General features: G+C 39.9%; 5 protein-coding genes across 5 annotated transcripts; 1 reads left to right on the top strand and 4 right to left on the bottom strand. All coding sequences in view use genetic code 12, as the record gives it.

The window, feature by feature from the left end:
* Positions 1 to 49: 49 nt before the first annotated feature.
* On the bottom strand, positions 50 to 1882 carry KGF56_001748 (uncharacterized protein; the record flags this gene model as incomplete). Its single annotated transcript, XM_049322903.1, has 1 exon — positions 50 to 1882. The coding sequence occupies one exon, from the start codon at positions 1880 to 1882 to the stop codon at positions 50 to 52; it is 1833 nt and encodes a 610-aa protein (XP_049181194.1).
* Positions 1883 to 3228: 1346 nt separating this feature from the next.
* KGF56_001747 (uncharacterized protein) lies at positions 3229 to 3918 on the bottom strand (the record flags this gene model as incomplete). The annotated part of the gene is made up of 1 exon (XM_049322902.1): positions 3229 to 3918. The coding sequence occupies one exon, from the start codon at positions 3916 to 3918 to the stop codon at positions 3229 to 3231; it is 690 nt and encodes a 229-aa protein (XP_049181193.1).
* A 378-nt stretch (positions 3919 to 4296) lies between these two features.
* PRS1 (ribose phosphate diphosphokinase subunit) lies at positions 4297 to 5259 on the bottom strand (the record flags this gene model as incomplete). Its single annotated transcript, XM_049322901.1, has 1 exon — positions 4297 to 5259. The coding sequence occupies one exon, from the start codon at positions 5257 to 5259 to the stop codon at positions 4297 to 4299; it is 963 nt and encodes a 320-aa protein (XP_049181192.1).
* Positions 5260 to 5508: 249 nt separating this feature from the next.
* On the bottom strand, positions 5509 to 7275 carry KGF56_001745 (TATA-binding protein-associated factor TAF7; the record flags this gene model as incomplete). Its single annotated transcript, XM_049322900.1, has 1 exon — positions 5509 to 7275. One exon carries the CDS (start codon positions 7273 to 7275, stop codon positions 5509 to 5511), a length of 1767 nt encoding a protein of 588 aa, XP_049181191.1.
* Positions 7276 to 7797: 522 nt separating this feature from the next.
* On the top strand, positions 7798 to 11967 carry KGF56_001744 (putative acid anhydride hydrolase; the record flags this gene model as incomplete). Its single annotated transcript, XM_049322899.1, has 1 exon — positions 7798 to 11967. The coding sequence occupies one exon, from the start codon at positions 7798 to 7800 to the stop codon at positions 11965 to 11967; it is 4170 nt and encodes a 1389-aa protein (XP_049181190.1).
* Positions 11968 to 12322: the final 355 nt, after the last annotated feature.

Here is a 12322-nt window from a genome sequence, read left to right as displayed (position 1 = left end):
CCCCCCCCCCCCCCCCCCCAAAAGAAAAAAAAAATTAAAAATTAATGGCTCATTTCTTTTGCTTTTTCTTCTTTTTCGATGACGATATTGATGATGATGACGATTTTGTAGGTTGCTGAATAACTACAGTGCCTTGCTTCACATCTTCTGGCTCATTCTTGAATTTTTCATTACTGTCCAAAAAAAACATTAAATCTTTGACTTGCTCATTTAACTCCCCTTTTTCCTTCTTCAATTTTTCAATAGTTCCTTTCAATTCCACATTTGTGTTGGTCAAATAGTCCACCTTTTTAGAAAGGGCATCATTCAAACTGTTGAGTGTAGCCAACTCCTTTCCAACCAGGCTCAATCTTTCTTCTTTAGTTTGAATCTTCTCCTTAAGCGATGGTATCACTTTGGTGGTGAGATCTGTTACCTTGGCTGACAAATCTTCGATTGTAATCTCTAAATCAGTTACTAGTTCCAGATTTACATTTGAGTTGCTCAAGACACCTTTTCTAGATTTGGTGTCCTGCATTTCTCGATGCTGCAACAAAAGCTCTTCGTAATACTCGCGTTGACTTGCTAGCTGGCTAATCAATAGCTGCGAGTACTCAAATCCCACAGCGTCAACTTTATCTATGTTGTTAGCAGCACGAACTTTGGTTTTTGCAGAATCTTCAACATCCTTTTCAGGTAATTCAACCAATTTCCCATCAGACTCATTGGTGACTAATCGATGAACATAATTGTCTCCTGCATAATCCCACACCCTACTAGTAGAAATTTCCATTGCAAAGCAATGTCCTGTAGTTATAAAATGCTTTAATGAATGTTGCTCTGGCGCATACCTGCTGCAACCAATATTGCCACAAACTAGACAGATCCATAGATTCAGAGTCTCCTTGCATTCCATGCAGCATTCTGGATCCTCGGTTAAAGTTGTATTCTGTAGCAAAGTTGAAGTAGTTTCGCTACTTCTACTAAGACGTCGAAATCGACCCGAGGCTTGTCTCAAATCATCAGCATTAGCTAAATTGTGCGAGTACCGGCAAACGGGACAGGAGTCGTCTCTCCATTTGGATAAGCATTGACAATGAAATGTGTGTTGACAGGGAATCGTAAACAAACCCGTTATCGTTGCATCCATTTTTTCTAGACAAACAGGACATGTAGGAAGCTCTAGCAATACGTTACTAGACACGTGACTCAACTGTGTGTCAATTGTCTCTTTGTTTTGCAGAGGTGGTTGCAGTGGTGGCGGCGGCGACGGTGGCGACGGTGATGTAAATGGATCCTGAAGCAAAAAAGGTATCAATGTACGCATTTCTTCGTTTTTGTGAGGGTAATACAACTGGACAGATTTGACATAAACAACATGGCACGTTTCTGGTTCCATGGAGTTGAAATTTTTACCATCAAAATGGTACTGGAACTCGGCTGCTTTAATTATGTCTCTAAACTTTATCAAAACCAAAAACCTATTTGGCTTTTCACTCTTGAGGATTCGGATGTGCGATATACCGTTCATATACGCCTCTCCTATGTAGCCTAGCAAATCGGTTGCCGTGAAATATGTAGGAATTGCCAATATAGCCACCATTGAATCATCACCTGGTCTAGTTACACCTGCGCCTCCTTCTCCATCAAGGTCAGTTTCATGCTCAAACTCACGATAAAGTCGTATCACGCCATTTCCTATCAGCTTTGCTCGTATAGGCTCAATTGTCTTAGCCATAGCCATATCTTGTTGTTTGTGGTTCCTTATATTCTTTACCTCTATTTCAACAACTTCAATATTGGAATATCTATAATCCAAACCGCGGCAATCTAATGTGGTGGTGCTGGGGGTGCTGCTGCTGCTTAAATCAATAACAATGTGATAGGAGTCATTACCTATCATCCCTTTGACCAATATACCCTTCAATTCATCAAACCTTGACAGCTTACAATGTAAAAAGAAGCTCCTCTAACAGTTTATTTTACAATCAATTTTCAATCAAACTTTTCTCTCTAAATTTTTATTTCCATTTTTTAAACGCCAATGAGCCAATGGTGCAAAAGACCAGGTGGTTATTGGATCTAAATAGCAGCGGAGGCTAGTATAATAGGGGTTAGAGGTTTAATGAGTCAATGGTGATGAGCCAATGGTGGAAAACCAGGTGGTTATTGGATTTAGGAAGCAGCGGAGAATAGTATAATACGACACTATCGAGCAGAGCGAGATAGTGGAGCAGTACTGACTAGCTTGTGACACCAGGTGGTTATTGGATCTAGAGAGTAGCGGAGCTACTATAATAGATGTTAGAGGTTTAATGAGCCGACGGTGGAAGACCAGGTGGTTATTGGATCTAGAGAGCAGTGGAGGCCACTATAATACGACACTATCGAGCAGAGCGAGATAGTGGAGCAGTACTGACTAGCTTGTGACACCAGGTGGTTATTGGATCTAGAGAGTAGCGGAGCTACTATAATAGATGTTAGAGGTTTAATGAGCCGACGGTGGAAGACCAGGTGGTTATTGGATCTAGAGAGCAGTGGAGGCCACTATAATACGACACTATCGAGCAGAGCGAGATAGTGGAGCAGTACTGACTAGCTTGTGACACCAGGTGGTTATTGGATCTAGAGAGTAGCGGAGCTACTATAATAGATGTTAGAGGTTTAATGAGCCGACGGTGGAAGACCAGGTGGTTATTGGATCTAGAGAGCAGTGGAGGCCACTATAATACGACACTATCGAGCAGAGCGAGATAGTGGAGCAGTACTGACTAGCTTGTTACACCAGATGGTTATTGGATCTAGAGAGTAGCGGAGCTACTATTATAGATGTTAGAGATTTAGAGAGCCAATGGTGCAAAAGATCAGGTGGTTATTGGATCTAGAGAGTAATGGCTACTTAATAGAGCTTTAGAGAGCTAATGGTGCAAAAGACCAGGTGATTTAGGGTCTAGAGAGTAGCGGAGGCTAGTATAATACGACACTATCTCGCTCTCGCTCTGCTCGATAGTGGAGCAGTACTGACTAGCTTGTGACACCAGGTGGCTATTGGATCTAAATAGCAGCGGAGGCTACTATAATAGGGGTTCAGAGGTTTACCAACGGTGCAAAACTTGTTAGAAAAAGTACCAAGTGTTGCTCCACTATCTCGCTTTGCTCGATAGTGTCAGTAGTGTTGCTCCACTATCTCGCTTCGCTCGATAGTGTCGATAGTGTCGATAGTGTCGATAGTGTCGATAGTGTCGACTTCTATAAGTAGTATTTGTCTCTATCAAAATGTTCTAAACTTTGTATAATTTCTCCATTTTCTCCAATAATCTCGTACTCTTCACCTGCAAGCACCGTCAAGGCGTTTGGATCTGGGATCCATATAACATGAGCGTGGGCAGCAATACCCGAAACTACTCCGGGAATTCCATCTTCAAATATGAGACATTGCTCAATCGTCAACTGCTCCTGGCCCTTCAATTTCCTCTCATTGTTTAAACTGTCTAAACATGCAAACCAGATATCCGGATGAGGTTTGCCCCTTCCCTCGGGAATCCTTTCATCGTCTCCAGTAACTATATGGCCTTGAAAATATTCAAATCCATGCTGAAGGTGTTTTGTTTTGCGCTCAAAATTAATAGTGTTGGAACTGGTCCCTAAAGCTATGGGCACACCATTTTCATATAGATACTGTAACAACTCTAATGCCCCGGGTAAAAATCTAGCCTTGTGCCATTTATCTGCTTGGATAGCCATTGCCTTATTGGCAAATTCTTGAGCAGTTAAGGGCAAATCGTATTCCTCAATCATTATCTTGGTCGCTTCTAACCCCGGTCTTCCTTGTAACTTGATCTTAACATCCCATGTCATAGGACCCTTACCATACTGTCTTAAAAGCTCCGAAGCAGCTTCTGTATAAATGTCCTCAGTATTGAGTATTGTACCATCCATATCTTTACCAATATATATATATATATATATATATATATATATGTATAATGTTAGCCAGCTAATTCATCAAAACTCATTCGAAAAGAAAGCACCAATCAACATACCAAAAAGACATGCCTTGATAACCGTGTGACTAGAATAGAAGGAAAGTCAGTATACTCTATCAGTTTACATCCTACAGCTTAGTTTCCACATACTGTTTATTCGAATTCATGGCCAATCTTCAAATTGCAAAAAAGAAAAATGGCAAGCGATGAGGTTCCAAAGCAATGAAAAAAAAAATATAATAGATTGGTATACAAAAGAAAGAAAAAGATACAAAGTATATCAATGGATTTAACGGGTTCTAGTTTTAGTGGATATTGATTTTGGTTTTTACTATAGAGGGGCATTTTTGAATAGATACGAGATACTTTCACCATTGTGCAATCTTCTGATAGCTTCCGCAATGACAGCAGATATATCGATGGTATCTAGTTTATTGCAAAGCTTCAATTTATCTTCGAAAGGAACTGTATTAGTGCAAACCACTTTCTTGAGCTTCGAGTTGTTGATATTCTGAATAGCGTTTCCTGATAATACGCCATGGGTAACAATTGCAATTACTTCCTTAGCGTTGTTGTCTAGTAATACCTCTGCCGCTTTGGCCAAAGTACCGCACGTGTCTGCCATATCATCAACAATAATGCAGACTTTGTCACTAACATCACCTACAAGGACCATTCTTGAAACTTCGTTAGCTTTTGCTCTCTCCTTGTGTATCAAGGCAAAGTTCAAATCCAATCTATCAGCCAACCCCGCTGCCCTCTTTGCCCCACCGGCATCTGGGGAGATTATTATAGCATTTCTATAGCTGATTTTCTCCTTAATGTATCTAACAACGCTAGGTTCGGCATACAAGTTATCTACAGGAACGTCAAAAAAGCCCTGAATTTGAGATGCATGCAAGTCCATGGTAATAACGTGGTCGCAGCCTGCTGAAGTCAACATATCGGCCATCAACTTGGCAGTAATGGGCGCACGCGACTTGTCCTTTCTATCCTGTCTTGCATAGGGGAAATTTGGTAGTACCACGGTAATTCTCCTAGCACTTGCCGTTTTACAAGCATTGATCATAATCATCAATTCAATAACTCTATCGTTAACTGCTCCGGAGCCAATTTGACAGATAATAAATATATCTTCATCTCGAACAGATTCTCCAATAGAAAATTGTACTTCCCCCGTTGATTCTCTGTTTAGTTCACATGGTGTTATCTTTAAGCCCAATCTTCTAGCAACTAATTCCGCAAGTCCTCGATGCACATCACTAGCTAGCAACTTAATAGAGTTTGACGACATTTTTTTTAAAACTCAATTCAAATTTAGAAACTATTAACCTCTTTATAGACAAAGAGATGCCGCTTATTCCTACTGTTCTACTGTCACCTAGATGGCAATGGTATAAAACCACCCCACATTATATGAAAATTCTCTTATTGCGATGAGCTCATTTGAAAAAAAAACTCACTAAGTGAGTCGCTACCAAATGATTTCCATAGATATACAAAAGTTGGCGGGAAGGCGGAGGAAGCAAGCTTGCTCAAACTCTTAAAAGAGATCATCTACATCGGAGTTTTCTTCATCGTCTCCTTCTCCTTCTCCTTCTGCATCTCCTTCTGCATCTCCTTCTGCATCTCCTTCTCCTTCTCCTTCTCCTTCTTTGACATTTACTTCATCGTTTCCATTGTCCTTTTCGCCATCTCTTTCAATACCTGAATTTTTCAGGTGACCATCACACTCCTCTAATGCCTTTGATAAGTCTCTCTTCTTTTGATCCAAAGATGCCTTTAAGGAGGAAAAAGTATTTTGGTATTTCATCTTCATCATTTTGTTTGTAGCTGAGAAGAGGTTTTTTCTATGGTTCTCAACGGCCTTTTCAAGTTCAGCTATTTCTTCTTCCAACAATTTGACATGCAGTAGGGCTCTTCCGCCTTCGCCATCTCCACCATTTCCATCACCTCCTTCCTCATCATCCTCTTCCTCGTCATCATCATCATCCTCTTCTTCTTCTTCTTCTTCTTCTTCCTCCTCCTCCTCTTGCTCATCATCATCGTCATCATCATCCATAACACCAAACAACTCCTCATCTCCCACTTCACCTTCCTCTTCCTCATCTCCCACTTCACCTTCCTCTTCCTCATCTCCCACCTCACCTTCCTCTTCCTCATCTCCCACTTCACCCTCTTCTTGAAGCTTATTAGCCGCCAGTGCAGGAGTCTCAATCATCTGCTCTGTTGATTTTTCTTCTCCTTCGTCATCCAACGCTTTAATTAATTCTTCCTCAAAATTAAGCTCAAAGTCTTCTCCTTTATCGTCAGCAACAACAACACTACTCTCTTCATGCATTCTATCCAGCTCTTGTTTCCTTGGGCGAGGAGTTGGCGCCGGAGTAGTTGCAGCAGATGAAGTACCACTATTCTGGCCGAATCTCAATTGACAAGACTCGTTCAAAAGCTCAAAATGGCTCTCCTCAGCCTCATTGTCCAATTTGATCAACTGATCTACTCGAGTCTCAATGTCTTGAATCACACGATGATCGGCTAAAGTAGGTCTGAACCGCCTATAGACATCCTTCAAGGGATTGAGTAGTCCATCCCTATGAACAAGTCGCCTCTTTTTTATCTCGTTATTCTTAATGTACTTGTAGAATGGATGATTAAAAAGCAATTCCTCGGGAACTTCAAAATCCTTCTCCGAGTTCAATTGTGCCGGATTTATTTTATGCAAAACAAGTAGGATCTGACAAACGTCAAAGTTTTTGAATATATTCTTCTTATCTATAGTCTTGTATATTTCAGTCACCGTGGGTAGATCAATTAGCCGCGCCGAGTACAAAGTACCATTAACATTAACCACAGCTTTTTCCTTTGTTATCCATTTCACATTAAGCCCTGTTAAATCACCCGAGTCTATTGCATTATGTACAAAGTCGAGATTCGAATCGTCAAGGAATCGAATGATTATACCTTGCTCCACAAGAGGATCGTCTTCCACATCCGGTGCTTCTGAATCGTACCCTTCTCCAGGAACCCTCGTTGGCTTTATCCGAACCCGCGGAACAAATTTCGGTCTAGACGACTCTTTTGAAACTTGTTTCTTCTTTGATAAACTCAATTTCAACTTTTTGGGTTTCTTTTCAACCGTGTGAAGTTGACTCTCCCCCTCTCGCTTTAAGGGTACCACAGAGGGTACCACAGAGGGTACCACAGAGGGTACCACAGAGGGCGCTTTAATCTTTAATTTCGGAATCCGGGGTGGTGGTGGTGCATCCTGTTCAGCAGCTGCTGGGACCTTCAACTTGAGCTTAAGTGCCATTTCAATTTTTCCTCAATACGCTTATACTCTTACAATCTTCCTCTTACTCCTTCAATACGCTTACACACACCTAGAACTTCCTCTTCTTCCTCTTCTTCTCCTCTTCTTCTCCTCTTCTCCTTCTTCTTCTTCTTCTTCTTTTGATGATATATCGATTGGTAGCTCCACTGAAAAATTTCCAAAGGGAAAGCTATTGCTATTGCTATTGAAAGAAAGGGGACTATTGATTAGCAAGGTTCTGTAGTTATTTGGTTTGCTGCTAGTTGGAGTTGTTACTGAAGTTGATAACAGGGCATTTCAACCTGTTTGCTGCTGTGTTTTTTGTTTGTGGTGCCGAACTGTTTCCATTGTTAAACGGGAGTAGTTTTTTTGAAAGATTCAAATTGCTCATCTTGAATTAGTATCAAGTAGATAAGTTGCTTCTTAGAGTATTGGTATTGCCGGAGTGGGTGTTGTTGTTTTTAAGTTGCTTCTTAGAGTATTGGTATTGCTGGAGAGGGTGTTGTTGTTTTTCTTGTTTCAATGAGTAGCAAAGGTCAAAGACCCTCGGCGAGGAGTAGAAGATCCTCATCTTATGACAGGAAATTGAGCAGGTCGCGACAGAATTCTGTCACGTCAATGGACTCCTCAGTGAGTCATTTGCTTGATGATAACAATCAAGAAATGTGGTCGGGTGCTGCGTCGGAGGTTATCCCTTCTTCTATCACTTCATTGCATTATCCTCATAGCTTTGTGAACCGAAGGGGTTCGCGAGTGATTCGTGAAACTTCACCATTATTGAATGCAGATGAGAATGATTTTGACTTGAGATCAATGGCATCTCAAGCATCAAAGAGCTCAACTGATACAATGGCCAATTTCCGGTTCTTTTCTCCCGATGAAATTGAGATGGCTCAAGGCGGCTCTACTTTGGAAAACCCCGAAGATCCCGTGGACTATAATACGAACTGGGATTACTCAATTGACAAGTATATAAGTGGTGGTGGTGAAGAAGACGCGGTGCAGGATGATTTGGAAGCAGAAGGAGAAGGAGAAGCAGAAGGAGCAGAAGGAGAAGGAGAAGAAGGAGAAGAAGGAGAAGAAGGAGAAGAAGCAACAAGTAGTAGTAGATACCAATCACCTGAAGCTCCCGATTACGGATCTATGAATTTCGAACGACGTAATCGTCGAAGTTCAGATGCCAGCAGTGGAAAATCTCATATACTAGACGAGGATACAGAAGAAGTGAATAATAAGAATGAGGATTTTTATAGGTCGTTTCCAGCTAACCTCGAATCTCAAAGATATTACTTGGCAGAAGAAGATTTGGTTATTGGTATTGCTGGGTATCGGAACTCGCTTTGGAAAAAGGCCCTCTATTATTTAATCTGCATCGGTAGTTTGGGCCTTGGATATTTGATTCTTAGGTGGTTTCCTAAATATCGTGTTAATTTGATGGGTACAAGGTGTCCACTTGGCTTGTCTGACTGGTGCGTTATTGAAAATGAATTTGGTGAGTTGCTGATTATCGATGTGAAAAAGCAAAGATTTGATGAAAGGCTTTCAAGCTTTTTGGTCCTACAAGAGAGTAGCGATTTGGAAAAAGATCCTGTAATACCCACTATGCATTCATTTGTTTACCGATACATCAAGTTTTTTTATAATCCAGCGGAGGACATGTTTAAAACAAATTCGAATTGGTACGATACAAGATGGTTGAATGTCAAGAATATCAAAGATGGAATTTCCCAATCTCTTCAAGAACAAAGATTAGAGGTGTTTGGTGAGAATAGAATTGAAGTGGAGGAGAAATCGGTGGTTCAACTTTTGGCAGATGAAGTTTTGCATCCATTCTACATTTTTCAAATATTCTCCATCTTTTTATGGCTTGCTGATGACTATTATTACTATGCTTCTTGTATTTTTATTATTTCTATGATTTCAATAATCAATTCCTTGGTGGAAACCAAATCAACCATCAAGAGATTGCAGCGGGTTTCTAGATTTGTGTGCGAAGTTAGAGTATGGAGAAATGGATTTTGGAAGCAAATTGACTCGGTGGACTTGGTACCAGGTGATATATTTGAAATAGACCCTTCTCTAGGTGTGCTTCCATGCGACGCATTGCTTGTTAACGGAGAATGTGTGATTAATGAGTCTATGCTAACAGGAGAGAGTGTTCCTGTTTCTAAAATGAGTGCTACAAGAGAAATTGTTAAACTTTTGCCCGAGAATTTTATTGATCCCGTATTGGCACGGTCTTATCTATTCAGTGGTACAAAATTGTTGAAAATGAGATCCGTTAATGATGAACCAGTTCAAGCAATGGTTGTAAAGACAGGGTTCAACACTACCAAGGGTTCCTTAGTACGCTCTATGTTGTTCCCCAAACCAACGGGATTCAAATTTTATGAAGATTCCTTCAAGTATATTGGATTCATGACCATTATGGCTGCATTGGGATTTGCGTACTCTACTTACAATTTTATCAAGTTAGGGTTGAGTACAAAGGTGATGATTTTGAGGGCATTGGATATTATAACTATTGTTGTTCCGCCAGCTTTGCCGGCAACGTTGACTATTGGAACAGCATTTGCAATTTCGAGACTAAAAAAGTCACAGATTTATTGTACGGCACCAAGCAGAGTTAATATTGGAGGCAAAATAGACGTAATGTGTTTTGATAAAACGGGAACCTTGACCGAGGACGGTTTGGATGTTTTGGGGGTACATTTGGCAAACAATGCTCAGGGGAGAAAAGAGATTGTGTTTGAAGACTTGGTTTGTAATATTTCAAATTTGAAAATAGTGAAAAACGATCCTTATGAAACGAATAATGGGAAGTTTCTTTTAGGATGTATGGCTGCTTGTCATTCTTTGAGATTGATCGAAAATGAAGTATTAGGTGATCCTCTTGATTCGAAAATGTTCGAGTTTACCAAATGGGACTATAGTGAGGACTCTGAATCTGGACAACCAACGGTTTCAAGTAATAATGGGACAGTTTACAAAGTTTTAAAAGAGTACGAATTTTTGGCATCACTAAGGAGAATGTCAGTTCTTGTAAAGGCGGAGAATAATAATAATAACAGCAACAACAACAGCAGCGGCAGCAGCAGCTATAATAATGATGATGATAATGATAATAATAAAAAATACGTTTTTACAAAAGGTGCCCCTGAAATTATGCTAGATATTTGTCATGAGGCTTCACTTCCATTGAATTATGAGGAGTTTTTGCATCACTATACGCATTTGGGTTTTAGAGTGATTGCTTGTGCTTACAAGATAGTTGAAGACTCACAGCAGCAGTACATGGAAAGAGAGGATGCAGAATCTGAGCTAACATTCACCGGATTTATTATTTTTGAAAACAAGTTGAAAAAATCCACTGCCTCTACTTTAGAGGCTTTGAATAAGGCTAAGATCCGTAATATAATGTGTACCGGTGACAACATTTTAACTGCAATTAGTGTTGCAAGAGAGTCCAAATTGCTCCCTAGTAGTGTTCATGACATTTACATTCCCGTTTTAGACATGAAAGATGATATAGGATATTTATCCTGGCAAGAAGTGAACAATCCAAACAAGAAATTAGATTCAGAGACTATCAAGCCGATGGATATTAGACATGATCTTAATTACAAATTAGCGATATCGGGAGATATTTTTAGATTCCTCCTTACCGAAATCAAAGATGTCAATACAATTCAAAATGTATTGATGAACTGTGATATATTTGCGAGAATGTCACCTGACGAAAAGCATGAGCTAGTTGAGCAACTTCAAAAAATTGACTACACTGTTGGGTTCTGTGGTGATGGTGCCAACGACTGTGGTGCATTAAAGGCGGCGGATGTTGGGATATCACTTTCGGAAGCAGAAGCATCTGTGGCTGCGCCGTTTACTTCTCGAGTTTTTGAGATTTCCTGTGTTTTAGACGTGATCAAAGAGGGAAGGTCGAGCTTGGCTACAAGTTTCTCCTGCTTCAAGTATATGTCATTATACTCGGCCATTCAGTTTGTGACAGTGACAATTCTTTACAAATCAGGTACCAATCTTGGTGATTTCCAATTTTTATACATTGATTTGTTTTTGATTTTGCCCTTGGCTATATTCATGTCATGGTCTAAACCTTATCATGAACTATGTATCAAAAGACCCACAGCAAATTTAGTTTCACCTAAAGTGTTGATATCGATGGTTTGCAACATTTTAGTACTATTACTATTTCAAGTACTCATATGGCTTTGGGTTAAAAGAGAGCCATGGTATATAACACCTGTACCTGGTACAGATGATGAAGTTCAATCTTCGGACAATACGGTATTATTTTTATTTTCCAACTTTCAGTATATTTTAATTGCGGTAGTACTAAATCCAGGACCTCCCTATCGTGAGCCAATTTTGAGAAACAGGTTGTTTTTGATAAACTTGGTAGTTGCAACTTTGCTATCCGTATCATTGTTTGCGATTGATGAAGATTCGAAATTGGGACACTTTATGCAATTGACCAATTTACATGGATCTTTTTACTGGTATATTGTTATTCTCGCAATAGTGAATCTTTTAATAATGTTGGTAGGTGATAAGACGTGGTTCCCCAAATTAGCCAAAGTGTACAAGAGAATCGTACATAGAAGTTCAATGGGGAACAGTAAAAAGACGTTTAAGAATTTAAAAAGGGAATTTGAACAAATTCAAAATGTATAGATTTTATAGAAAAGAGAAATGTATTTAGAATAAAGCAAAGGTAAAGTAAAAGAGGGACACTATTGAGAAGAGGGACACTGTTGAGAAGAGGGACACTGTTGAGAAGAGGGACACTGTTGAGAAGAGGGACACTATCGAGCAGAGCGAGATAGTGGAGCACACTGACTACTCTAAAGAAGGAGAAGAAGAAGGCAAACAATGATGATAATGATAATAATGATGATGAATGGTGATGATGATTTAAAAAAATAATAAAGTTTTGCAAAAAAAATGATTCCGCCCAGGATCGAACTGGGGACGTTATGCGTGTTAAGCATATGCCATAACCAACTAGACCACGCAACCATTTTCTTGA

The sequence above is a fragment of the Candida oxycetoniae genome (genome assembly GCF_023343755.2).
Source record: "Candida oxycetoniae strain CBS 10844 chromosome Unknown scaffold87, whole genome shotgun sequence".
NCBI lineage: Eukaryota > Fungi > Ascomycota > Pichiomycetes > Serinales > Debaryomycetaceae > Lodderomyces > Lodderomyces oxycetoniae.
The sequence above is the reverse complement of the archived record's forward strand: the minus strand, read 5'-3'. Positions and strand labels throughout refer to the sequence as shown.